The 26,009-nt window shown below is 39.8% G+C and overlaps 4 protein-coding genes and 1 long non-coding RNA gene across 6 annotated transcripts; 4 read left to right on the top strand and 1 right to left on the bottom strand.

The window, feature by feature from the left end:
• The first annotated feature begins 763 nt into the window (after positions 1–763).
• On the top strand, positions 764–7,969 carry LOC145446135 (mortality factor 4-like protein 1). Its single transcript, XM_080324360.1, has 8 exons — positions 764–1,174; positions 1,237–1,438; positions 6,074–6,212; positions 6,292–6,393; positions 6,982–7,067; positions 7,130–7,302; positions 7,360–7,444; positions 7,515–7,969. The coding sequence occupies exons 1-8, from the start codon at positions 1,132–1,134 to the stop codon at positions 7,600–7,602; spliced, it is 918 nt and encodes a 305-aa protein (XP_080180486.1). The 5' UTR covers positions 764–1,131; the 3' UTR covers positions 7,603–7,969.
• A 1,194-nt stretch (positions 7,970–9,163) lies between these two features.
• LOC145447374 (glucose-induced degradation protein 8 homolog) lies at positions 9,164–11,963 on the top strand. The gene has a single exon (XM_080325798.1). It carries the CDS (start codon positions 10,991–10,993, stop codon positions 11,687–11,689), a length of 699 nt encoding a protein of 232 aa, XP_080181924.1. The 5' UTR covers positions 9,164–10,990; the 3' UTR covers positions 11,690–11,963.
• Positions 11,964–12,607: 644 nt separating this feature from the next.
• LOC145447375 (ubiquitin-like FUBI-ribosomal protein eS30 fusion protein) lies at positions 12,608–15,421 on the bottom strand. 2 transcript variants are annotated; one of them, XM_080325799.1, is made up of 5 exons: positions 15,375–15,421; positions 15,154–15,275; positions 12,967–13,069; positions 12,847–12,902; positions 12,608–12,779 (listed from the first exon to the last, which is right to left on the bottom strand). In XM_080325799.1, exons 2-5 carry the CDS (start codon positions 15,268–15,270, stop codon positions 12,654–12,656), a joined length of 402 nt encoding a protein of 133 aa, XP_080181925.1. In that variant the 5' UTR covers positions 15,271–15,275; positions 15,375–15,421; the 3' UTR covers positions 12,608–12,653. The 2 variants fall into 2 exon arrangements, with proteins under 2 accessions (XP_080181925.1, XP_080181926.1); XM_080325800.1 differs by having other exon boundaries at positions 15,339–15,388.
• Positions 15,422–15,567: 146 nt separating this feature from the next.
• LOC145447378 (uncharacterized) lies at positions 15,568–17,073 on the top strand. Its single transcript, XR_013917544.1, has 2 exons — positions 15,568–16,224; positions 16,842–17,073. It is a non-coding gene; the product is annotated as an uncharacterized LOC145447378 (long non-coding RNA).
• Positions 17,074–19,714: 2,641 nt separating this feature from the next.
• Positions 19,715–25,894, top strand: LOC145447299 (ras-related protein Rab-15-like). Its single transcript, XM_080325734.1, has 6 exons — positions 19,715–20,576; positions 21,449–21,509; positions 21,717–21,777; positions 21,842–21,919; positions 21,979–22,068; positions 23,219–25,894. The coding sequence occupies exons 1-6, from the start codon at positions 20,453–20,455 to the stop codon at positions 23,471–23,473; spliced, it is 669 nt and encodes a 222-aa protein (XP_080181860.1). The 5' UTR covers positions 19,715–20,452; the 3' UTR covers positions 23,474–25,894.
• Positions 25,895–26,009: the final 115 nt, after the last annotated feature.

Raw genomic sequence — 26,009 nt, 5'->3', positions numbered from 1 at the left:
AATACACCACAGGACTGCGATACAATGAAAGATAGGAAGGTGTCGAAACGACTTGGAGTGGTCTTCGAAATCAGACACCCACCTGCCGTAGGCGATATAAAAAAAGGAGACATGCAAACTGAATGAAAAGTAAAAGAGCAGTAGCAATTCTTATTAGTTCAATACGATGCAAATGCGATACAATGAAAGGATAGCAAGGTGTCGAAGCGACTTGGAGTAGTTTATGGAATCAGACACCCACCTTGGCCTAGGCGATGCAAAGAGGAGGCATGCACATTCACACTGAATAAAAAGTAAAGGAAGATAGTATATAGAAAAAAGCAAGAGACAAAAAAGGGGGTGCATGTCATAGAAGGCGAGATCGATAGGTCAGGTCGTGGTCCGGTAATCTTGAGGATGGACTAGTATTTATATAAGGTTTTATAATAACAATCTTGTGTCGTTTTAAAAGATGAAGTTAATATTAAACTGAACTGGACATTGCCAAGATTCTGGTGTTTCTATTTGCGGAAATTATTAACAAATTGACACTTTTGTATATCACATTCGATAACGATACTCAATAAAATACGTGGTTATATCGGCGACATCGCTGACATCGACAATTTATATCCACCCGCGACATCGCAGCTTTCAAGGAAGACTTATCGGCGCGCGAAAACATTTTATCTTCAGTGGGATAATTTCCGGCGAGACGTCGATCTCTGTGTAAAGCGTAAGTGCATGGTGATGATAAAATGTGTACTTATCACAAGAATTGTGTATATTCATCAGTTTATGTGTATTATCAACAAAAGTCAAGAGATGTGAGTGGAGTATCGGTAGACAGGCAGTCTAGTGAGTCTACCGACATTTTTAGTGGCAGCATAGTTTAGTGTTGTGGACCGCAGCTGCGGAATTGGCGCGCACAGGGTGCGCTCTATAGTGTCTGCATACCCGACGGGCAAATGCGTTACCCAAGTCTGATAATATTTTATTCTGTGTTTTGAGGCTTTGTTTCTGCTGGGCACGCACCGCACCAAGGCGCTCCCATGATTATAGCAATTGACAGTCAAGAATTAATTTTGTTTATATAATTTACTATCTGCCTTTAGTGCATGTAGCCTGTACGTCTGCACGGTGTAACCGATTATGCCTTCCAAGTCTGATTCATCAAAGAAAAAGTTCGCAGAGGGTGAGGCCATTTATCTATATCAGTAGGCCTTTTCCGTGAAGTTGTTGAATTCAATCTCACAGGTGAACGTGTACTCTGTTTCCACGGGCCACTAATCTATGAAGCGAAATGCGTCAAGACAGAGACCAAGGATGGTTCCACCAAGTGTTTTATCCATTATAACGGTTGGAATAAAAATTGGGATGAATGGGTGGACGAAGACCGAGTTCTCAAGTATAACGAGTCTAATCTGCAAAAACAGAAGGACTTAAAAAAGCAGCACGGGTAATTTGTTGATATCGACTGTGTTTTATTGTTATAAAACTGCTCCATATTGCAAGTCCAAAGAGTAAATTTATAATCGCTGTACACTGTACAGCAGTTCCCACAATTATAGTACATAGTCCGTAACCCAGTGTTGGGATGACTCGAGTCATGACTTTACTCGAGTCGGACTCGAGTTAGCTTTTTCGTATGACTTGACTTGACTCGAGTCAATTTGGAAAAATGACTTGACTTGACTTGACTCAGAGCTTCAAAAATGTGCATTGACTCGAGACCGGAGCAAAATTTAAAAGTCAATCTCAAGTCATCAAGTAAACAGTGTCGAATAAATCACTTCTTGTGAATCTTGTGTATGTTCGGATTGTTCGAGATACGCCGGTGTCACTTGCAAGAGCAACCAGTCATTCACTTATTGTACGATACACTGATCCTTGATTGTTAGATCACAACTAGATTGACTGCAAACTATAAACAATCACAGCTTACGTTATCGTAGTAGTAGTAGTAGTAGAAGATTGATCTAAATAGCAATGTGTCTCTGTTTCTTAGACGGCTCTCAATGCTTATGTTGCGCTGTGCTCAGCTCACCTTTACCAACCCTCTTATATGATTTTATTCGAACAAATATAATTTGTGCGTTTATATTCTCACGGATGCGTAGATGGGTAGTGTAGGCTATTTTGCCATATCTATTCGATTCAACTTCTCGAAGCTTCGTATTAGGTCCTATATTTTGGCTGATAATAACTGACTGTAGCACAGCTGTACAGTTACGCACGCATTTTATTAGCAGTTCTACGTGTGGGTGAGGGATATAACGTCTTTTTGCATGTATATTTAACTAGATAACCGGTATTTGCTTCAAGATAAATGTTCAATTTATCTGTCTTTCACACAGCTAGCGAAATTGGTTGCCAGTAAATTCGGCCCTCGGTAAATTCGGCCGGTGAATTCGGCCCTCGGTCACTTCGGCCCTCGGTAAATTCGGCCCTCAGTAAATTCGGCCCCCGGTAAATTCGGCCAGGGCCAGGGTAACAATAACAGTTACAATAACATTACTTAACCCTAACCTAACCCTAACCTAATCCTAACCTAACCCTAATCCTAACCCTAATCATAACCCTAACCTAATCCTAACCCTAACCTAACCCTAATCCTAACCTAACCCTAATCATAACCCTAACCTAATCCTAACCCTAATCCTAACCCTAATCCTAACCCTAACCTAACGCTAATCCTAACCCTAAACCTAACCCCTAACCTCCAAATCACTTGATAATATTATAATTATGTAATATAATAATCATTATTAGTTATTAGTAGGTTTAGGGTTAGGATTAGCGTTAGGTTTAGGATTAGGGTTAGGTTAGGATTAGGTTTAGGATTAGGGTTAGGTTAGGATTAGGGTTAGGTTATGATTAGGGTTAGGTTAGGTTAGGTTAGGATTAGGGTTAGGTTAGAATTAGGGTTAGAATTAGTGTTGGGGTTCCCTAACCTCATAATCAATTGATAATAATATAATTATGTAATATTATTCACATTAATAGTTGGTACTACAATTTTACACAAAATTCTGCGAGGGCCGAATTTACTGAGGACGGAATTCAACCGGTAAATTCGGCCCCGTAAATATCCGCGTTATCTCCCGTGACTGTGTGATATACGCATACCCTGACCTCCAAATCACTTGATAATAATATAATTATGTAATTCATTCACATTAATAGTTGATAATACATTTTTATACAAACTTCTCCGATGGCCGAATTTACCGAGTAAATTCGGCCCGGTGAATATCCGCGCTATCTCCCACAATTACGCGATCTACGCATACCCTGACATCCAAATCACTTAATAATAGTATAATTATGTGATTAATTCATGTTAACGGTTGGTAATACATTTTAATAAGATAATCTCGGATGGCCGAATTTACCGAGGTCATGGCCGAATTCACCGGCCGAATTTACCGAGGGCCGAATTTACTGGCAACCGCGAAATTTACTGACTTTGAATCATCCCTCATACTTAGAAAATACAATTTGACTTGAATTGTGACTCGACTCGTGACTTGACTTGACTCGAGTCACCTTTGAAAATCGATTGACTTGACTTGACTCGGGTCAAAATCTACAATGACTCCAGATGACTCGTGACTCGAAGGTAGTGACTTGATCCCAACACTGCCGTAACCCTACTTCAGTTTCTAAAGTAACTTAACAACATTTGAATATTTCAATTACCCTCTAGCTCAGTGTTTTTAACCTTATTAGCACTGGTGTCCCTTGAAATTTCAAAAAAAATTCTAGTACCCCTTGTTTATTTTCAACGCAACGTCTGATGGTGCCCACCTGTAATAAAATAATCAGACTAGTGACATGAAATCGTGCGCAGGGCAAAGGAAATATTTGAGTTAAGTAAATCTGCCTAAAAATATTCCACCTCTCAGTTTGCGAACTAATGTTGGTCGTTAGATAGTGTATAGGGATAATTGCACAATGCCTCTGTTACTCCCTGATTTGGTGCTCTGTACCACGAAGGGGTCCACAGACCCCTTGTTAAGAACCCGTACTCTAGTTTGATGTAACCAGCCAGTGTTACCTTGTACCAGAAGCCCTTTCTATATAATGTATCAACGTAAGACGTACGTGAATCGAAGGACAGTATGGTGAACAGACATGGGGTAATCGTGATTAGTAATCGTAATCGATTACGACGATTACAGCATTTTCAAGTAATCGTAATCGCAATCGATTACATTCGAAAAAAATCCGAAGTAATCGTAATCGACTATTTCACATATCTAATCGATTTCTTTGCGGAAGAACGATTACTTTTCATTTGTGCAAGGACATAGACTGAACATTCGTGACACGTTATTGATAGCAGAGACGTCGGATTCTTGAATGCCACTGCTCATTATTGCGTGACATGTATTACCTTGGGTCGTTATTGCGTAACAAATTTTCCGCACGTGGTAAACTGCTTTAAATGTACATAGTACAATTGTAGCCTACTTGCACAATGTACAGTGTACTGTACATGTGGTACTGTGGTTGTGAGAACAACCGCTAGGTTATCAATACACTCCAGATTCCAGACGCCTCTGCCTGGCAGGATAATAATCACCTCTCTGCCTAGTTTCAAATAGTAACGTATTGTGTTGTTTAGTTATACTTTGACCGTTGCGGCTTGGCGATCATGTAGGCCTATTTACGTACACCGGACAAAGATTTGAAATTTTGAACTCGTTAAATTTAACACGAAGATTTCTACATCAAAGCATTAAAACCAATGGCTGCTGATAAAAAATCATAACCGAGCCGTTATTTGCCGTTACTTGTATAACGGCAGCTCGAAATATCTGTATTAAGTGAATTGTAGGCAGAAATGTATGTTTATTTTATCTTATTGTCATACGGCCCTACTGGAATCGGGCACCAATCGCTATTTCGCAATTCCACACCCAGCATTTAGATCTGCCACTATTATAGCCATCCGCTTATACACCATGTTAGTGTGGGTTGCAGCTAGAACCAGGACCGAAACAGCATTCCGCCTGCCCAAAACGGTGGTCTTGGCCCCCCTAGTGTGATTAATAAAACTTATGGCGGCCAAAGTCCCCCAGACCCCCCTTTCACGACCGGGCTTTTCGCCACAACTGTAAGAAACGTTTTGATGCGATGTGGATTCGCTGTGTATTTGCTGTCAAGTCGCGCCAAGCGCGAAAATTTAGGGCACGTAATTTATAACTAATAGATCCTCGGGCGATCCCGTTGGTATAATTACTTTATTGTGTGTTGTTAATTCGTGATATGTAGTCAAAAGATATTAAAGTCACCCAAAAGTAGCAGACTATAAGAAAACTAAACGAAAACCTTTCATGAGACGCACCCAGAAATAGTCATTTCTGCACGGGGCGCAACATTTTATTCAGTGGGTGCCCCGGGTGGCATTTGTATTGTGGGGCTCCTATTGAGAAGACAGGACTATTCGTCGCGACCATCCAGCGTGGCTATGGACAATCGACAAATTCGCAAAGTTTCGGCCAATGTCTTTATTTGATAGCATGTCTTGGTGTATCACGGCGCGGTATTGGCCTGCACCGAAATGCCTATTTCTATAAATCATGCAATGGGTAGCCTATTTAGTGACATAGACAGCAAATGACATCATGACGTCTCATTTAATAAGAACCACCTCTTTCACGAGGCCTTTTCATCACAAGCGTTATATTGTCTCCCAAAGATAAGCTCCAAGAAGCAAAATAAATGTAATCGTGAGTAATCGTGATTACTTTCCCAATGTAATCGTAATCGACTACTCGCTGATTTTGCTGTAATCGTAATCGCGTGATTCAGAAGTAATCGTAATCGCAATCGATTACATTCATGAAGTAATCACCCCATGTCTGATGGTGAATTTACTCATGTACTGGTATGTCTCCTAACATGTTTCGTTTTTCCACAGCTGATCAATTACCCCCATCTGCTCCTTGTGATAATGTATTGTAACATTTACCTCTTCAGTGAAATCCAAATATCTCTTACACGAACATTTTCTGCTACTTATACGCTAATTGCCATTTTAAGCATGTGCTGCCCGTGTATACCTTCTCTTAACTTTTGATCGCAGTAAAGACAAAAGTAGGAAAGGAAAACTCTCAAAGCCGAAAGAGAAGGAGTCTACAGAGAAAAGAAAGGTTACAAACGAAACTCCCGTCCCTAGTGTCGAACAGAAAAAAAGAAAGAAAACGGAGGTATCTGTTGAAAATGTAAGTGCCTTGTTTTTGAACCGCACATGGTCAAACCCGATGACCGATGATGTGAGATGTTTCATATAAAATGTTTCAGGAGGAGACGTTTTTGAATAAGGTTGAAGTCAAGATCGATATCCCGCGTGCATTGCAACCAATTCTTGTTGATGATTGGGACTTGATTGTAAGACAAAAACAGGTGGGCTATGCTTTAAAATGACGGCACCTTGAACTCATTTACCACTTATCATTGCATTTGAGCTGGGCGTAATGATTCGAGTATTTAAATCGTGATTGAGTATTTATTATAATTATTCGAGAAGATTTTTCCGACTCTAAAATTACAAAATTATGGCTGCATAAATGGTACATATTTGGTCTTTCCAATCACCCATGCTCCTATGAGGCCATAATTCGGAAACGAATCACTCGTACTGAATTTGACCAGCCCTAATTATTATCACGGGCAAATTGACAAGGAATTTGGTTGTAAATATTTCTTGGTTTTCATGCCTGGTAGTCTGATAGCCTAATCTGCATCTTTTTGCGTTTATTTATCACTCGTGTTGTAAAATCGTGATGTCAGTGGCTCTTGGACTTGTATCACTTGGACAAAATATTATATTCTGATTTGGTATATTACTGATGTGTAACAGGAGCCTGCCAAAAAGCTTCTTGTTAATACCCGAACAAGGAACAATTGACAATTTCTCCAATATTTATATTTTCCTCATATTTTTCTGTTATCATGTGTTGATGGTCTAATTAATATTGCTGTTTTTATCAGCTCTACCACTTGCCTGCCCGCAAAACAGTGGAAGAAATCTTGGTAGATTACATGAAATATTATGAAGAGGACGAAGGTCATGAGAGGTACAGGTTACGTGTATATTTTGATAGGCTGTGTTTTAAATCATGCATTGCCATCATTTTAGTTTGAGCACTATTGTGGAGATGGTAGAAGGGATCAAAGAATATTTCAACGTTATGTTGGGATCGCAGCTACTATACAAGTTTGAACGGCCGCAGTACGGGGAGATTATGGAAAAGAATCCCGATAAACCTATGGTACAGATATATGGCGCACCGCATTTCTTACGGTTCTTTGGTAAGTGATGCGTTGCACAGACGCCCAACTCGTTTGTAACCATTTTTGCTCTTCCAGTTCGAATGGGCACCATGCTAACTTACACTAATCTTAACGAGCAGAGCATGAAGGTTTTGATAGCACATTTCGATAAATTACTTGCGTAAGTTACATCTGTTGTTACTTGAATTAAATTACATTCCAATGACAATATATGCAATTCATGTATTCAGATACATCAATGCTAAATCTTCGTCACTTTTTCACACCGATGAATACGAAGTAGCACCTGCGGAATATCATAGAAAAGCAGCTACATGAACACGGAAGTGATTGTGGAAATGTTGCTGCCTCTTCGATGAGATTGTAGAGTGGATACATGGTAAAATGCACTTCACAGGATGCTGGAGAAACGACAATGAATCATGTCTCGAATAAGCCAGCATGCCCATTGCCCACAAACCTGATCGGAGTAAAACTAGACTGAAATGGGAAATGTCTCATTGTGTTGTGTATTCTCTATTGCGTATTTAGTAGTATTCTGACTCGACTTACAAACTGTATATTTGCGCAATGATACTCGTAATGACTATCAAACGTGCCTAATTGTGCTTTGTTGCAGTTTGATACGATTTCATCATCATATCCAACAACTGCGATTTTCATAGTAAAAGGTCATATTTTCTAAGTGCAGTCTATTATCGAACATTTGAGCGTTTCGAAGTACAACTCGAGTTCATTAGCAAGTGGGCCAGGTAATTCAAAGACTGAATCTTAACAATGGTATCCACAGCTTCCCTGTTATAGACGCCTAACTCTATGGGATAACGTAGAGTGGACCAATGGCGGTACTGACACGATTACTACACGGTTCCTTCGCATCGTTGTAGCTGCTGCAGACGAGAAAATGATCTGTTGATTGACAATGCGATGTGATGAATAGATAGATGATGTCGAAACGACGAAGTACCGTCTATCGATGTAACATCCGCCCCGGCCTTGCCAGCCCGTTGTGACAGTAACAGCGTTCGATCAGGATCGCCAATCAATCGGGTTTATTAATATTTTCATCGTTTCAAAACATCACAAGACTGCGATACAATGAAAAGATAGGAAGGTGTCGAAACAACTTGGAGTAGCCATTAAGATCAGACACCCACCTTAGCCTAGGCGAAGTAAATAAGAGGCATGCACACTGAATGAAAATGCAGAGAATATAAGACGCATGCGACAAAATGGGGTGGCATGTGGCGGAGGGCGAGGTCGATGTTAGGTCGTGGTCCGGTAATCCTGAAGACTGGCTAGTATCATCACAAGATTGAAAATATAGGAAGGTGTCGAATCGACTTGTAGTGACATGGGAGTACGATCCCAATACACACGCCAGACACGATAAACTCGTAAATGCCACAACATATCCCATAGACACAGTGTAGATATGATACCCGAGTAACACCTGTGATACCTGAGTATGACCACAAGGCCCAACGAAGGTGCCTTAATCGCAGTTGTCGATCGGGCATCCCTAAAAGACGGAAAAGCGTTCTTGTCTGTGGTGAAGGTGATTTGGATTGATAAAATTATCAATTAACGAATGGGCTTAACCCACGTTCCGTATCAGTAACATCGCACACAATTTCTCTCATCTGACAAGTTAGTGAAGTTACGAAGCAGCACCAAAAAATAAATTTCATTTGGGGCGGGTGACGTTTAATTTCCGGTGCTATTGGGATTAGGGGGCTGAAGGATTCGATATTTATGTAACTCCAGTGAGAAGCATTAAATATCGTTGCTTGTTTATTCAAACATAGCTTGACTTCATAATTTAAATATTTGTACACAATGAATACCAGTATATAGGCCGATGTCGATGTGGATACCGATCGGCATGTATCTTATACATCTGCTCGCATTGCGTAGTGATACAAAGCGTAGCATGCTGTACTGTTTCTTTCATTCTTGGTATTGAACTGTAAGTGGTTCCATTTAACGGCAAAAGCTTTAGCATTGAATTGATCACAACCAGGCAGACAGCAAAGTAGGAGTCAATTCATATTATATAATGCCATAGCGTTATGTCCTTTGATGTCTCAATAATCATTGAGTTTGGGCAATATAAGCTTCCAAGTAATAATAACGAACACGAGCTTGCCATGCTACAAAAATATGCATGCTTCCAGAGAAGATGCGATTTCATCCGCTGTTATTCATCACTTCAAATCATTATTTTTCAAGGAATATTAATATGGCGTCATTTTAATTAAATTTTAACCACCGTACCGTGGTGACTTCAAGGATGGATAATCTAAATACTGGGATTAAAAACTATCTTAAAGGTGTGAAGAAACATGGGGAGTTGTGGAAGAAATATGAAACCGAGAGCAAACCAGCTTTTGAAACCCTACAAAATACTTTGAAGCTACTTGATAGCTGTGTATCGGCGGATTTGGAAAATACTAAACTTGATTCCGTGTCCCCGGGGATAAAAAAGAAGATAATTCTAAAACTCTATCGAAACTTGAATCCATCATTAGCTACTCTTCGGAACTGCATTGAGAACCAACGAATATGCCACTGCAGAATTGTTGTATGTAGTCAGTCAATGGAACGCGTGCTTATCGAGTCCAACACATCTTCTATTTCAATCGGTTCATCCACATCTCCACCGCCCATTGACATTCACAGTACAGTACTGTCACTTGCCGATGTAATGCTGCAAGTAATGTGTCACCGAGAAACTCTGTTGCGCAAAATTGAGAATTACGCGTGTACTATTCCGCATGAAACTTTCAGGACGAAAGTTGCATTCGAATGGAAGGCCCAGATTAACGTCGAGGAAAGAATAAATGAAATTGTATCCTGGTATGAACTGGCCATGACATAAATATTAATTCAATCTTTATCTTATTTTAACCATGGTGCTAAAAACTGTGAATCGAATTCGTGACACTTGTATTCCATGTGTTTTTCTTTTGTTCAAAAATGTTTTGATTTTTTCTACATAGAATCAAGATGCAGAAGTGTAGGCCTACATGCGTCGTTTAATTTTAAGACTTCTCTTTCCAGTGTGCTGCCAGGTTACCCGATCAATGTTACTTCTATAGTTTTGTCTTGAGTCAAGTTCGAGTGCAAAGGGTCAACTCCGAGCCATAGTGTTGGAACTCGAGTCCACGTTCAGGTCATACTGTTCAGTCTTGAGTCGTTTCTTACAACGCTGTTTGGGGTGAAACCAATCATCGCGTTCATGATATACTCGTTTGTCTCACTCTTAACCAGAGATGGTCAGTATAGAAGTACGGTACGGTAATTCTACTTCTAGCACAACTTCCTCAAGTTTGAATTTTAGACTGCTTCTATCTCACAGTTTTGAGTTGTTTCGGGCAAAACTAGGACTAGAATTCTACTTTATTACTGACTTGTACTTGAGTGTCAATTTATATTGCTACTTTTACTTGAGTACCAACAATGTACGTTGGCCAGTATGGCCACCTCTGCTTTTGAGAGGTGTAGCCCAATTTTCTCGAGTCATTCCGGTACAAATCGAGTCTTTTCCCATATCTAAAAAAATGACTGGAGTTATTACAACCCTGCGATGAATTCGTACCGAGATGTTCAGTATGTCAGTAATATCGATATTTCCTTTCATGCGCAGATATTGCTATTGATGTTCAGTTAATATTTGATTTTCCTGCGTAGTTTGTTTGTCAAGATGGACATTACCATGCATGACGACAAGCCTGATCAATGCGACCGGGACAAATGGGTTGAACAAATAGAGAACATGCACATTGAGTCCGCAATAATGAACAGGCTGATTATGGACTACCTTGTAACGGAAGGATACAAGGAAGCCGCTGAAAAGTTTGAAGCAGAGGCCGGAATAAGTGCTGCCGATTGCTTGAAAGGGATCGATAAGAGAATCAGCATTCGTGATTCGATATTGAAGGGTAATATATCAGAAGCGATATCCTTGATCAACGAACTTCATCCAGAACTTCTCGATGATAACAGAGGACTACTGTTCTATCTCCAACTGCAGCAGCTTATCGAATTGATCCGACTGCACAAGACAGAAGAAGCGCTCGAGTTTGCTCAGACCAGCCTATGCGAACAGAGTGAAGAAAGCCCAGAATGCCTCACCGATATGGAAAGAGCGCTCGCCCTGCTTGCCTTTGAGAAGCCGGAAGAGTCACCGTTCTGTGATCTGCTGTGCCCGGCGCAGAGGCACAAAGTGTGGAGTCGTGTGAATGCGGCCATTATGGACTACGAAAACAGGGAATCGGTTCCGCGCATTACTAAATTGATCAAATTGTTACTTTGGTCCGAATCGCAGCTAGAATCCAAGGGTGCTCTTTTTCCCAAGATGACTGAAATATTGAACGTTTATTCAACACGACCCGCCATGTAGTCTTCCAATGCATTTAATGAATTACCACTCATCTCCAGCCATAACTTGTGTATGGTTTCAAACTTTCAGTAATGTTTTGCAGTACATCGAACGTCTGTGATGCGGCATCCTGAGTAGAGCCCGATCATTATTGGGTTTTCAGCCGACACCAATAAAACCGATATATGATATCTAGCGTAAGGCGCATTTCCAAAACTTGAAAGCATTCATTTCAACAGATTTTCGGAGTCTGCTACGATTGAACATGTAATAAACTAAAAATGGTACATTTGTACACCTGAAGTAATATATAGATATTCCCAGCCTAGAGTCACATATTAGTGCCCTTATTACCTACTACTTCGACGCGACGTCGCAAGAATTAACAATCCTGTCAATGCAGCGGTCGCAACATTTTTGTAGACACGCCCTGCTTCAAAATTGTGAAAAATTTTGCGACTGCCTTATCGTCATGTCGCAAAATCCAACCAGGATGCTAGCAACCCCAACAGATTGTTTGATGGCCATCCGCCATGCCATCAAACAATGAGAATTCAAAAATATGAAATTCAATATATATATTGAGAAACGCGCAAAAACAATTTTCAGTTGACCGCTTCTTGGTGCCCCCCTTCAGTTGCTTTCACTCCCCCCAGTTGAGAACCACCGTCTCGATGACTGACACTTGCGAGTGCGGCAACAAACTAACAATAATATGGGTCGGGTCTGGCTATGAATCTGAGCACCTTCCATCTATTTTAGCTACATACAGTTTTGATGCTGAAATTATGTTGATTGCAGTTATCGATAATATATAGTCAATGTATGGGCTTTTGGGATGCTGTGCAACTCGTGCTTATGTCAGTTTGCTAACAACATCACCTGCACTTCCGGAATCTGAACTAACTAACTTGCGCTCATCAAACCCATTGCCAACCATGATTCATGCCGGAAGGCATTTATTCAAGCTACATCTTTTCAACGTTTAAGAGTTAGAGTTGGGTCCCTTCTTACGGCCGAACGTCTGCACGACATTGACAAAGCGTCTGTTGTATTGCATCCTTCTCTTGGCTCTGCCGGTCTTCTGCTTTTTCTTCTCTTGTTTTTCCACCTACGGAAGTCGCATGAACACTTTGTGTCACACGGTCGAACGATGGAATTTATACTGTCGTACAAACCTTCGGTGTTTGACCCTTGACCTTTCCAGCACGGGCGAGCGATCCGTGAACTTTACCTGGAAGGAATTATTCGGAATGGAAGATATTGTTCGTAAAGATTTTAGGTTCAAGGCAGATTACCTCCGAGAAGACGCAGAGTCACATCGATAGTTGAAAGCTCTTCTAGCTTGAGTTCGTGCAGAGATTGCTCGTCACCGAGGATCTTCCCGCCATAGCTGCAAACCTGCAGTTGAGAAATCAGTAGAATGTCAATGTAATGCTACTTCAGAGCAATGGATACGTTCTTAACCGAATGGCAACGGCTACAATTTTCGAAAAATTTTACTTCAATTTTCAAAATCGAAAAACTGTGCCTTAATGGGATTGGAGCCCGGTAAACAAGGTAGCGTTCGATTCAGAATTTCAACGCGGATCCGATTGCGCCACTCAAATCATTTCGAGCTCTGTGTCTGGCCACTTATATCAAGAGCAAGCCGTGAAAACGTTGGTTGGAAACAGAAATGCTAAATTGCATACCTTATGAACCTTAGTATAGGTATTCGACGACCATACAGTCTGGTGTATTGTATAGGCTCAGAATTCATCGTTCTAGAGAGCCCTGAGTCGACGGTCTACGTCTAGCAGGCGCTAATTTCTAATCAAAACAATGCCGACCGTTTTAGTCAGCTCGCGGCAGACCGCAGACAGAGTGAGTCATGGCGCGTGATTCGCGCGCGCGTATGGTAACTTCGAAGGCTTATAACTCTAACTGTTGTGACCCTATATTAGTCATTTTAGTGTTCGTAGACGGATATTTACAGTCCATAATGATACCATGATACCATAATGATTTACTGCAAATGCTTATCATTACTACAACGTAAGATATATATCGATGTACGACAGCTCTTTGTATACACAGACGCACGCTTTTGCGTAGGTATAATCGCTGAGTAATATTGTATGTATTCCGAATTATACTTTACCATTAGCCGTTATTTAGAATCATATAGACAACAACAATTCACAGACACAATCTATGAAGATGTATGCCTATTAGAACACGATATATTTCACGTTATGTGACGGGTATTCAGCCATGTGCTTGAGGCGGGTACGGTAGTCTGACGGAATTCGCTTCCCGGTTTTCAAATGAAACCTTGAGCGGCATAGATCTAACTAGTATAGTTGCTTTAGCACAATATAAACAGAAACTGACAATCGCTATTCATAGCAACAAACTACAGCTGGTTATGACGAATAAAACCAACTAAACGACAGTGTATATGGCGGGTATGAGGAACGCGCGTGTCTGCGAAATGATGCTTCGGCGGATATTTTTGTCACGCGGCCTATCACATAGCTTTTGATCAGCTTAGATGTAACTAATATCAGATATGAAGATATGTGTGGACTTGTATGGACACTAGCTATTGACATAATGAAACAACTATGCCCGAAGGCGGCTAGAACGAAACATACAGAACGTTATCTGAGAGTGGTCAATGACGCGCGAATTGCCGACACAGTGCATTTTGCAACATATTATCTACGGTGTTTGATATACGATTTTGACGTCTTCGATATAATAAATATCAAATAACAAGGTATCAATGAACTTGTACGAACAATATCTATTCACAGAAATGAACAACAACGACCTAGCACGATTAATATGTAATATATCGTGGTTTTAATTACGGCACCCTTCTCTCGTACCGGCATGTCGAAAAATAGACACGCCGGTGCGAAACGGTTAAATCAAGATTGTATGGGTGAAAAACATTATCACTTAGTCACGGTGTTCAAACTTGAGCCAAGACTTTCTCAAAATTTACCATCCCACTTATCTATGCCATGAAACTGTTGCACGGCATCATTTCTGGACCCATTGCCTCCACCTAATATCAAGTGACAACTACATATTTAAAATTCCACCTCCACGCGACTGCATGATCGTATTGACAATATGAAAAGGTTTAAAAGTTTTGATGACTGACCTAGATACCACAGATCTATGGGGTGCAACGGTACACTCAGTGACTCAATGAACATATTTTATTTGCAGCATGAATATACGATATACGGGTACTTCGGAGATCGACTGAAGGTGTTGTCAAGGGTTTGTCACCTCAATTGATATATTTAGTATATTGCTGGTTGCATTACAACATTCCAGCCAGAGATGTCAAAACTCAAAAGAGTTATCAGGCTATATGAATGCGATAAGACTTGGTAACAATTTAATAACCAAGCTTGGTCGCATTCAATGCCTCATTACGTAAATGAAGATATGATCTCAGCGCATCGTAAATCAATCCGTCTCACCTGTTCACTTATGGGGATCCCTTCGTTTCGCTCGACAATATTCTTGAGAGCTAGTGCTGTGACGGAAGACTCAACCTCCACACAATGTAGCTGATTGGCTCTGAGGAAGATTTGCATGCTTGCTGTCGAAAAATAACGAAGAATCAACGCTGGTATATAACAGAACCTATGACGTTTCAACTAACAATTGTCGTGAAATAACAATTTCTATGATAACTCACTTTACGGAGGTATAAAGCGCAACTCCAACAATCGCTAAAGGAAAGAAAGCTGTTCGCGATACACGCTCGTCGAAATAATCGATCTAGCTACAGCGAAAATCGGTATGTGTAGAATAAATCACCAAACAGGGCTATTCTGTTTGAAACAGAATATATTATTCCACTTAAAAAAAAAGCATATTAAAGGTTTGTTTGATTTTAAAGGTCAACTGCATCTTCAAAATGACTTCACCTTATTTCGTACATTATGTGGTTAGGAATATGAATAAAATAATGAAAATTGAAATTACCTGATAGTTTTCAAGTAATTTGAATTACAAATCGAAATTCCGGAAAACGGAAACGAAATCACCCAGCCGTGAAATGACGTCAAGTAGTTGACACAACAAAAGTCCTTGTTATTTCTGTTGGCTGTTAGGTGGGATTAGATTTGCTGTGGATTTTGGTCTTTGAGTGGGATCATGAAAGCTGTGAAGGAGATAATTCATAGAGTCAGATGTTATGTCGCGTATGGTTGGTCCAATACGCAATATGCCGTACCTACAATGCATTGAAATCGCTGCCAAAACCCATCCATATACCGACAGGCGACCGACGCCATTAAGACCAAAAGTGCGGACTTATAGACAACCAAAGGCAGAGTCATTTTCAAATGCGAATCACTAACAAGTATCTTGCTTCAATGAAGTATCCGAGATACGCAACACGCAAGAAAACTGACTACTGAACACGGGCAACTCTTGCCGACGTACTGCAGTAGTGCCGTTCATATTTTATTTCCACGCACCAGTGAAATTGTGGTAATGTCAGAGGAACGCACTTCTAAAGCTATACAAAGTGTCCGAAATCGGTAAGTGAAAATGTACTGTGTCAGCTATAGTTTTGTAAGAGTGTAACTAACCGCTTATAGTAGTATTGATTGTGGTATGGTAGTCATCGAAGTATTATTATTGTTTACACTCACGTGCATGTGCAAATAACTGAAATATGTATGCCTTGAAAAACTTGTAAGTAGAAGTGTACATAGTCTGAAATAAAAACACTTGAAAATCAATTAAGAAAAAAAGATCTATAAATGCATTAGTTACTATAAAGGGAGTTCATAACCTGCTGACTTCATGACGTATAATGGTTATATATCGCTGACCTCCTATTAATGGAAGAGTTGCTATTACTTTTGAAAATACACTTCTTTTTGTGTACGGTACATGTGCGGTCATGTAATCATATTAGTTACTTTAGTTATTGAATGAGGAGTGTCAGATATCTGTGACTGAGCCTATCAATATTGACAGCTCAGTAAAAGATGAAAACTTATCACTATCATCATAATAGTCGTAAAGTTAGGTAGGATGCAGCTGGCAATCCTTCATTTTTATGATACTTCCGAACAGCATTTGATATAGGTCTACTGCCTTCGATTCGACTTTGTTATAAAACTCAGTGATATTTTTACTCCTGCTCTAGATTCATGCAATGATGAAGTTGACGCATTCATTAAAGCAAGACCAGAAACGGCCGAAGCGACCAAGTCTATTGTGATGATTCATCCTCATTCGACAAACGGCATCGTCAAAATTAGTTGAAAGAAGCTATTGCTGGACACAAAACTCTATATTTCTCTCCCTGACACAGTAGTACTGTTGATGGATTGGTTATGTTGCATTTATTATTTTCAATACAACTATTCCTTCACGAAGCATTGTAAAATTGAAATCCTTTGAGAGAGAGAGAGAGAGAATTTATTCGGTCCATGAACATTGATAATAAACATGGTATAGATAAATACAAGTACTGGATTTGATCGGATGCGCATACAGGATTTTTCGTTGGCTTTTGTTGCAGAATCCCAGTGGCCAGCCAACAAAATTTCCGTGTACAGTTTTTCTCAGCTTCCTGAAAAGCGTAATTGTTGTGTTACTGACGGGTAATTATTTGGCACCCGACTCAACATTTCATGTGAATGAGACTCATTCGCTCATGCATCAAACTGGATGTTATAATTATATGACAATATTCCTGTTGATAATATAGCGAGACAATCTCCAATACATACTCTTGATTGAAATCCTGATAATGCTGTGATGCACTAATAATTCATTCGTTGCTCGAGGGACCTGTTTGCAGCACTTCAACTCTCCCCTGATAGTTTGCATAAGTTGGCAACCTCCATCCTCTCAACTGTAATTGATAATACCAAGATTAATAACTGAAGGAGGTTCTCCACCACATTACACATACCGGTGTATTTCATTTGGTCTAGACAAGCGGCTTAAGCTGAACAAGCTAGGCTGATCATACTATATATCACTAACATCCTTAGGTTATAGTCATCAATAATCATACTCAAACGACCCCTCGTTTTCGGAGCAGCAAGAAGTTCCACTGATATGGGATCGAGCACATCAACACTTGAAACGTGTCCTCGTTTCAACATTACTTCGTAAGTGAGAGGAAAAAGCATACTTACATTCGACATCTGAATACTCGGACTCGCCTGGTGAATCCATTACAAGCGAAACCTCCGCCATAACTAACTAAAATAAGCGCCCTGCTACTGCAAGTCCGCCAACCCTATAGCATACATATGCAGCGGCCGGAAGAGATGTCAACTACATGACGTCACAATGAACATTCCGCTTTTTCTGTAAACATACCAATATTGGGATTTTCGGTCCAAATTACGGCAATTTCCGATTAGTTTGAAATACGGAAAGTCGGCAATTTCGGTATGTAAAAAAATTCTGAACATGATTCCGCAAAGTTGTCTATGAAGATGCAGTTGACCTTTAACCACAAAAGGAAATGAGCTAACTGTCTATCTGTTCTGGACAATGAAAATACCGGGTCTGGATGCATTCGGATTTGCATATCCGAAAATTATATGATATCGATGAGATTGGTGTATAGATTACTCAACGCCGAAGATTAGTAATAATTAACTGGCAACAGTGGTGAGTTAAGTGCTTCTCAATCTCAGTGAAGTCACAAAAATGTAACATTAAGATTTGGGCAGTTCGGTCTGGGTGCTTTCCGTCATGAACGACCAATGGATGTTGCGAATAGCTTTCCAAGAGGTCCATTGTAAGTGCCTGAATCAGGAACGACTTTAGTTTAAAATTCATATTTCCCTCTATTCAGCCCAGCAGGATTGACTTATAGCAATTAGCCAGGGGCGTCAGTCGAAGCTGAAGCCATGCCTGTTGTTGCTATATTCGAGCTATGACCAGGCGAGCCCGCCACCTCCCAATTATCCAAAGTATTTAGTATCCTCAAGGTTTGGTGCGGCGAGGCGCACATTAAGAACATCTGGCGAGCTCACCGAGCGAGATAGTGTAATGGTTGTGCGTCCGGCTTCTCGATCGGTAGGTCGTGGGTTCGATCCCCGGCCGGGTCAGACCAAAGACTCGAAAACCGGTATCCGCGGCTATCCTGCTATAGGCGCTCAGCAATCAAGGATAGCATGGAGGAGAAAAAACCGGGGGTGCAGACTAGATGACCTTACTATAAAGGCCGTATCGCATCTCCGTCGTCAAAGCATCTCAATGGTGCAGGCGAAAAAGAATACCATATCTCTCTCTCTCTCTCTCTCTGGTGTACAGTACAAATTTTATTAAAGTGTTTTGTCCCGTCATTATTGCAGAATCCAAATGTACGATACTCCAACCTAATATTACAATACCCTAACTAAGCCTAAACCCCAACCCTATAGTTTTACACAAATCTGACCCTAATTTCGTAATAACTCGAACTAATCCTTAATCCTATAATAATTATAAGTAGATATAGACATGATCATGGGAAACCCTAATTTGTGACGTTGATATCTTTGTGGATGAGAAAGTAGACTAGACTAGACTTTTCTCCCCACTGTCAAAATTCAGATCTACATCCCGTTGGGCCATATCTGAATATAGATTAATGTTCAAATTTTGAGATGTTTCAATATGAGCAAACGTCGCTACTTGAGAGGTTCCACGATAATTACGCTCCCCTTACAAAATCCAAATCTTTCGAGTTGAAATTTTCAAGTGTTGCGACATCATTCCCAAATGAAAACAAATTCTGAATCCATTTTATCTTATCGTGGTATTTTTCCTTGATATGAGCTTTAGCCATGTACACAATAAGGATAATCGCTATGTTTTGACGCCACATGCCAACTAATAATAGTGGAAATCTGCGGAATAAGGACAGCAGTAAATGAATACCTTGACTTAAAGTACAAAGTAGTTGTACGTGGAAAGTTTATTCCACTTCTACATCAACAGTTTCCAAAGCCAAACTAATTGGAAATTTTGTCAAGTAGAAAGTAGAGTTTGCGTCACGTTTATTACTCAAATTGTCATAGAAACCAGGCAATGTAGCTTCTGATTGTGATTGCGATATAACTGATTATAAATTGCGTCTACTTGAAGCTATAGTCATTCTGCATATACCATGTCACAAAGACCCATCTTGCAATTTGAAATACTCTTACTAGCGTCACACTAACAAACATAGCTATGATGCCTGGTCTTATTCAAACTATTTGGCTGGCTACTTCTAAGACCATTCATTTTCTACTCCAAGTAATTTTACAAGTTGGTAATTCTACTTGTAATTGATTAGAAATTAAGGTTTCTGCTTCTACTTGAGTATCATTAATAGCTACTTTCACCACCTGTGAAAGACGATTGGCTCGTGAATTTGACTGTGAATCTTAAAAAATAAAATATAATTAAGATTTCGGAATGACTAGGGTAGCAAATCTGAAATTTCTATTTCCATCATAATAAAAATTCAAAATTTGGATTTTGAAAAGGGAGTGGGAAAAAGCAATTATATTAGAACTGCAGATCTGTATTTTATGAGCAAACTGTCCTAATCTTCCAATCAGTCGCACCAACCCTCCTTCGCAAATATCCCAGAATTGACCCTGCAAATGACCAAGGACAGTCCTCATGCTGTCTACTATTCCTAGATAGGATGCATTTATATTTCGACTTCTAAACTTCTAACCCTACGCTTTGCAGCAACAGCTTTATACTTCAGATGTATATATTCTTAGATAGTTTGGTGTCGTAAAGTTCATTGCCATGGATCGCGATTATGATGCCCTATTTCGGATTATGATCCTCGGGGACACCGGGGTTGGGAAGACGTGCTTATTGCAACGATTCTGTGATAATGAATTTCGGTACAGCCACGTCTGTACTATTGGTATGTATCGATTATATGAAGTATGTGGGCTTCTGTAGTTTCGCTAACGCAGTGTCACCTTCCGATTCTACTGATAGATATTTAGTCAATGTAGTCATACTTATCGGATGGCAGGGTGCGGTATAATCTATAGATCCAGTGAAGATCAGTGCACCCAAAACCGATATCCATACAGATATATACAGCTAGGCTACTGCGCCAGGTGTTAAGTAGATGGATTAAAATATCTTGAACGTTGTTAGAAAACGGTCCGCAAAGTTTTATACTGGGCCTAACTCATATTAAAAATCACTACATATCCATTGCGAAGATTGGTGAAATTAAAATTTGTCGCTGTCAAGGCATAGATATCAATCTGTAGAACTTTTCTAAATGGCTTCAAGTGTAATTACTGCAAACGAATAATGAATATTTGCGTATCGATTATTGTATGCCATATTGCTTTTGATGGTGAAATGAGATTATTGGTTGTCGGGTTAGCTCAAAATTGACAGGGCTGCTGTGATTTCCCGGATGCATGTCATGGGGAACAGATTGAGTCAATCTGCCTTTTTGCATGCTATATTTCTGTCCTTCATTTCCTGAATTGTATTTTTATGTTGAAATATGTCAGCGGCATGACTGCCTTTCTGTGTGACGGTATCTATTTGAGCATCGTAAACACAAGCCTGTTCATAACAAACAGAAGAAAACATGTCATTATTCTACCGGCCAATAAACGTAAATTTTATATAGGTAAATATGGGCCTGATATTTACTACTTACTCTCGACCATTCAGATACTGACATGGTAGCCTGTCACGTACCACATACAACCTTGTTATATACTTTTGTGATTTCACTTATTTATTGGTACCTTTTTCGTTGTACAGGAATTGATTTCAAGATGAAGACCATGGTAGTGAATGGTGTCAGAGTTCGTATACAAATTTGGTGAGTAACCTGTTGCTGCTTCTCTATGATTTGAAGAGTAAGCATTTTCCTAAACAAGGCCGTTTTGCAGTCATTTTTCATGGTGTTACTATATCAAGTTTTGACACTAATCGCCATACAGTTTAATTGTTATTACCACTGTCGCTTCGGCTACTGCTACTTTTCTCTGAGGTTTATCAGCAACGTAAGTAATATTTCAATTTTCAGGGACACTGCCGGGCAAGAGAGATACCGAAGCATTACGAGACAATATTTCAAAAAGGCCCAGGTAGAACAATTACATGTTTTATGCCTCGATCCCAAACACTCATTTTGTCTGTGTTTTTCTCAAGGGCATCATTCTCGCTTATGACATCACCGACGAGACATCGTTCACTAATGTACGGACGTGGCTCGCTGACATCAAAGAGGTGATTGTTTGTGCTATGAAAAGTTTCAATAGAGATTATACAATTGTGTTTTTATTTAGTTTGGCGATGAAGATGTCAGTGTTATTCTTGTGGCAAACAAAAATGACCGGGAGGATGGCCGTGAAGTCACAAGCAAATCGGGAAATGAGGTTACATGCTTTGTATTACTATTTAAAGTCATAACAAACCTCGGCCAGCCTTAGAAACTTACTCGTGCCTTGCGAGATCAGCAAGCCGTACCCCAAGGCCAACTCGGCGCCTTTATCATGATTATTTCATTCTCCCATCCTACTGTTTAAAAATGCGGTGATGTTGGATCCTCTGGGTCGCCTCTCGATTTCTCTATCATTTCATGAGTATGCCACAAATCCACAATATAATTTAGAGAAGTTTGTAATCGCCGCTCAGAGTACGTTTGGCGGTTCTGTGCTCCCCTAATCGTGATTGCAAGAAACTTGAAAGTGTCAATTATCACCTTAGTATATGTGTTTGAATGAAAACTGTATTTTCGGATATTTTCAAAATTACCAAATTGGCGTGTCTGACGCCGCATATTGCTCTGATGTAGGCGGATTGGAGCCAATACACTGGCTATTAGCATATTCTGTATCAATTATTAAAAAAACTTGAGGTACATGCATGGGAGCAGTCTTGGACAGCTAGATAATAGTTTAATTAGACCGATATGTCGGTAATCTAATTTCTAGTTTTCCTGAAAATGCTAAGCTTGGTCTGCAGACACTCTGACAGTATACACATTCGCCATTTTCATGTTTATGAGAATGAAGACGGGTTTGATATGAACCGAAGTTGATTCAATTTCCAAGTTTTCTCAAATTGGATAATTCATATTATAATCTAATTTGGAAAAATATTGTGTATCTATAATTCTAATTCTAAGCTGAATTTGGAAAATCATGTATACCGTTAGCTATAATTCTAATGTAATTCTGAGAAGGTAAAAAGTTTTCCAGTTGTCCAAGTCTGCAGGAGTGATGATCACCAGCATTAGTATATCAAAATCAATAACATTATTTTGTATATGTCATCATATTATACCGACATTATGCCATATTCGTGAATCATTCAGTAGTGCTGTAGTGCTATACAGCACAATGACATCGATTTGAAGTCAAACGCATCGCAATAACACGCGACGACAGTCTCTGCAATACTTTCATTTCGTATCAATCATGCGCTCACTCGACGCTTTCCATTATCCCACGGCCGGATTTCGCTCGCCATGTATCCTTCCAGTGAAATTTGATTACGTCACGACAATCGATTTGTTTCCTACAGCTCGCGGACGAGTTGAGTATTCCCTTCCACGAAGTCAGCGCGTACACGAGCGAAAATGTCGCCGAAATGTTCGGCTCCGTCACGAGCCTGGTGCTGCAAAGGTTCGAAGGAGTAATCGCGGCGACGGCGGCACAGAAAAAACGAACTCATTCGTCAGATACCGACGACACTGGTGACGACGAAGAAACCGTTGAGAATCTAAAGTCGGAAAACGCGGATGATCAGCAGGGGTATTCCTGCTGCAGTATTTTGTAGGATTCTCGCAAGCTCTAACTCTAAACGCGGCAGTGTAATGCTGTGAGATTGAGTGTGCGTATCTTTGCCAGAGGTGCTACAATCCGTTCCACGTCCAACAGTGTTTCATTTTTGATCAAACTGTTTCATCTTTCTACAAAAGCATACTAGCGGGACATTGTTGGGATAGTCCTTGACATTGTGATCCGGTATACAGATCTAACTGCCATCATTCATAGACATTTCTCTGCGAACAAACATGCCATTTACTAAAATTGATATTGGCCATTGACAACACTCCAAAGTTTCCACTATTACCATTGATAGCGTTAGTATGTAATAAGTGACCTACTGCAGTAATAGTAGGCTATGCCTAGATGCAACCCTAATTTTGAATATATGCAGGTACCACATGAGAACAGTGTTGCCCGACACTAACGTCTTTCTAAGTTATTTCCCCTTGACACATCCCTGCTTCAATTCTGCTTGTGAGCGGCGGTTTAATATCTCTGGTCAACTTGTTAAATGCATTATTTACAGCTAACATCATGTGTTGTCACTCTCAAATCGGGAAACAACTTTGATGTTGGTTACTCCCTCAGTGAAGTGAAACTCTTTCATTCATTATTGTATGTTTTCTTGGGAGTGGCCGGTTTAATCAGCATCCAAGTTGAACCTAATCAGTAGTTATAAAATTACCTAAAGATTATTGTGTCATTTTACGAAGCTAGTCACCCCCTATGTATCACTACTAATAGAATATAATTAATACCAGCGAGTGTGTAAAAGTACGATATTCTTCAAGATCATGTTTAACTTTCTGTCCTGCTTATCCAGACTTTTTCCATTTACTGTTCATTTATAGTGTTAGTTTTCCTATAGCATTTGATTTATTGTAGTTTTATGCAGCGAAAAAAGCAATGTCCTGCAAAATATCAACGTCATATCAGTTGTCATTCATCCAACACTAATTCTTCCCTGCGAATCAAAAGGCTTCCGTGCCGTTTACGAATTTATTTAACTTCAATATTTCTTCATAAGCTCGTATACTATTACGACTCGTAACAAATTATGCTGTGGTCATATTCCTCGTTAATTTTTACTGTGTGGGACGCTTGTGCCGTATCGTTGTATTCACTTGTAATTCTCGCAGCTTCAGCGGTGTAGCAATTTCTTCATTTCGGCTAAACTTCATTGTACTGTGAGTTATGCCATATCTCGTATAGCCGAGGAGACTCACTCTTCAATGCGTATCATCAAATGTATTTTGCACTTTACATTCTGTGACTTTCATTGTGTTATGATTATGTGGGACTTCCTGAAGGCCGTCTTGTTCTACGAGCGGTCGATTAATGCAGTTCATTTTATTAGTTTTATCCTTTCAGTAATTTGCACACTATACCTGACGCATATGTGAGATTTAATTACAATTTTGCAAGTACATATCAATTATGGATGCGCCATAGCAGGTGAAGCGAGATGATTACTTATTGCGTACATGTGTAGTACCATAATCTAATCAAGTATTGGACTGGGGAGCCCCGTCACTTTGAAGGGTGTGTGTGAACGCTGTACGTACCAGAACTTTATGAAATCAAGTATTCTTGTCTCACAGTTCCTTTAGGAAGTGTTGTATCGGGCTCATTGCAATTTAATTACGTTTTCTTTTTCATTCCGCTAAACCTTCGTAATACCGTACTGTTGGTTTCTATATTCTCGTGTTGCAAAATGTTTAGTTGAAGCGATGAATGTATGCAGTCAACTAGCAAATGAGTTCACTTGCATTGAAATCTCTGATATATATATATTCCGACCATGCAGAAAACTTTCATAATTGGGTTCTTATACCTGCAGTCCCATCTACCTGATGTTATAAGCATACATATATCGCCAATATAATGGGACCCCTATGCTGAGAATGAACTTCCCAAGTACAAGTCTGATCTATTGCGTGACCAGTTACCTTCTTGCCTATATCCTGGTAAACTGGTGATCGACTGATTTCCGCTCTACACAACTGAGATGTCGATGAATCTAATGAAATTTTAGAAAGTAGTTTCTTCTAACAAATTAGCCTGAAGTTGATTGCGGTATGTAATGTTGTTTTTGCTTGCACCTTATCGATGGTTCACCTGTTCCCATTACTCACACTCCAGCTTTCTTAAGCGGGGCGTTGATAATGTTTTTTGCAGTTATCATAAATTCATAACCTCTATCTAGCTTCACAAATCCTGTTACCGGATATATTGGCCTGTAAGCCTTATATTTGAAATCTTGGATGTCAGTCAATCACTAACACAAACTTCATACTTCCGTTATATGTGGCATGTGAATTTTCTCAATCTGTACAATGTATTTTTTCGAAATGTTGATTGTTGATGCTAGTCAAGGCTTTACATTTTGAATTATTGTTCTGCAAATATATACGCCATACTTATCCAGCGATCATCTATTTGTGCATAGGAAATGAACGAGTTGCTAGGGACGGCTGCAAGACCTTCCCAGAGGAAATCTTCAAATATCCTACCTATATATGCCTGTAAATATAATGACATAC

Source organism: Botryllus schlosseri, chromosome 9, assembly GCF_051294905.1.
Source record: "Botryllus schlosseri isolate E-star chromosome 9, Bs_hap1, whole genome shotgun sequence".
NCBI lineage: Eukaryota > Metazoa > Chordata > Ascidiacea > Stolidobranchia > Styelidae > Botryllus > Botryllus schlosseri.
Note: the sequence above shows the minus strand (reverse complement) of the source record. Positions and strands in the feature narration are given on the sequence as shown.

Bases quoted from the DNA above. Each gene is read 5' to 3' on its own strand.
- LOC145447375 (XM_080325799.1), bottom strand. From the start codon at position 15,270: ATGCAAATCTTCCTCAGAGCCAATCAGCTACATTGTGTGGAGGTTGAG. The intron at 13,070-15,153 runs GTGAGACGGATT...TCTCAACTGCAG, and splicing joins GGATCCCCATAAGTGAACAG to GTTTGCAGCTATGGCGGGAA. The intron at 12,780-12,846 runs GTTTGTACGACA...CGACTTCCGTAG, and splicing joins TCAAGGGTCAAACACCGAAG to GTGGAAAAACAAGAGAAGAA.
- LOC145447299 (XM_080325734.1), top strand. From the start codon at position 20,453: ATGGATCGCGATTATGATGCCCTATTTCGGATTATGATCCTCGGGGAC. The intron at 20,577-21,448 runs GTATGTATCGAT...TTCGTTGTACAG, and splicing joins CAGCCACGTCTGTACTATTG to GAATTGATTTCAAGATGAAG. The intron at 21,778-21,841 runs GTAGAACAATTA...GTTTTTCTCAAG, and splicing joins AATATTTCAAAAAGGCCCAG to GGCATCATTCTCGCTTATGA.
- LOC145446135 (XM_080324360.1), top strand. From the start codon at position 1,132: ATGCCTTCCAAGTCTGATTCATCAAAGAAAAAGTTCGCAGAGG. The intron at 6,394-6,981 runs GTGGGCTATGCT...TGTTTTTATCAG, and splicing joins TGATTGTAAGACAAAAACAG to CTCTACCACTTGCCTGCCCG. The intron at 7,445-7,514 runs GTAAGTTACATC...TCATGTATTCAG, and splicing joins CATTTCGATAAATTACTTGC to ATACATCAATGCTAAATCTT.
- LOC145447374 (XM_080325798.1), top strand. From the start codon at position 10,991: ATGGACATTACCATGCATGACGACAAGCCTGATCAATGCGACCGGGAC.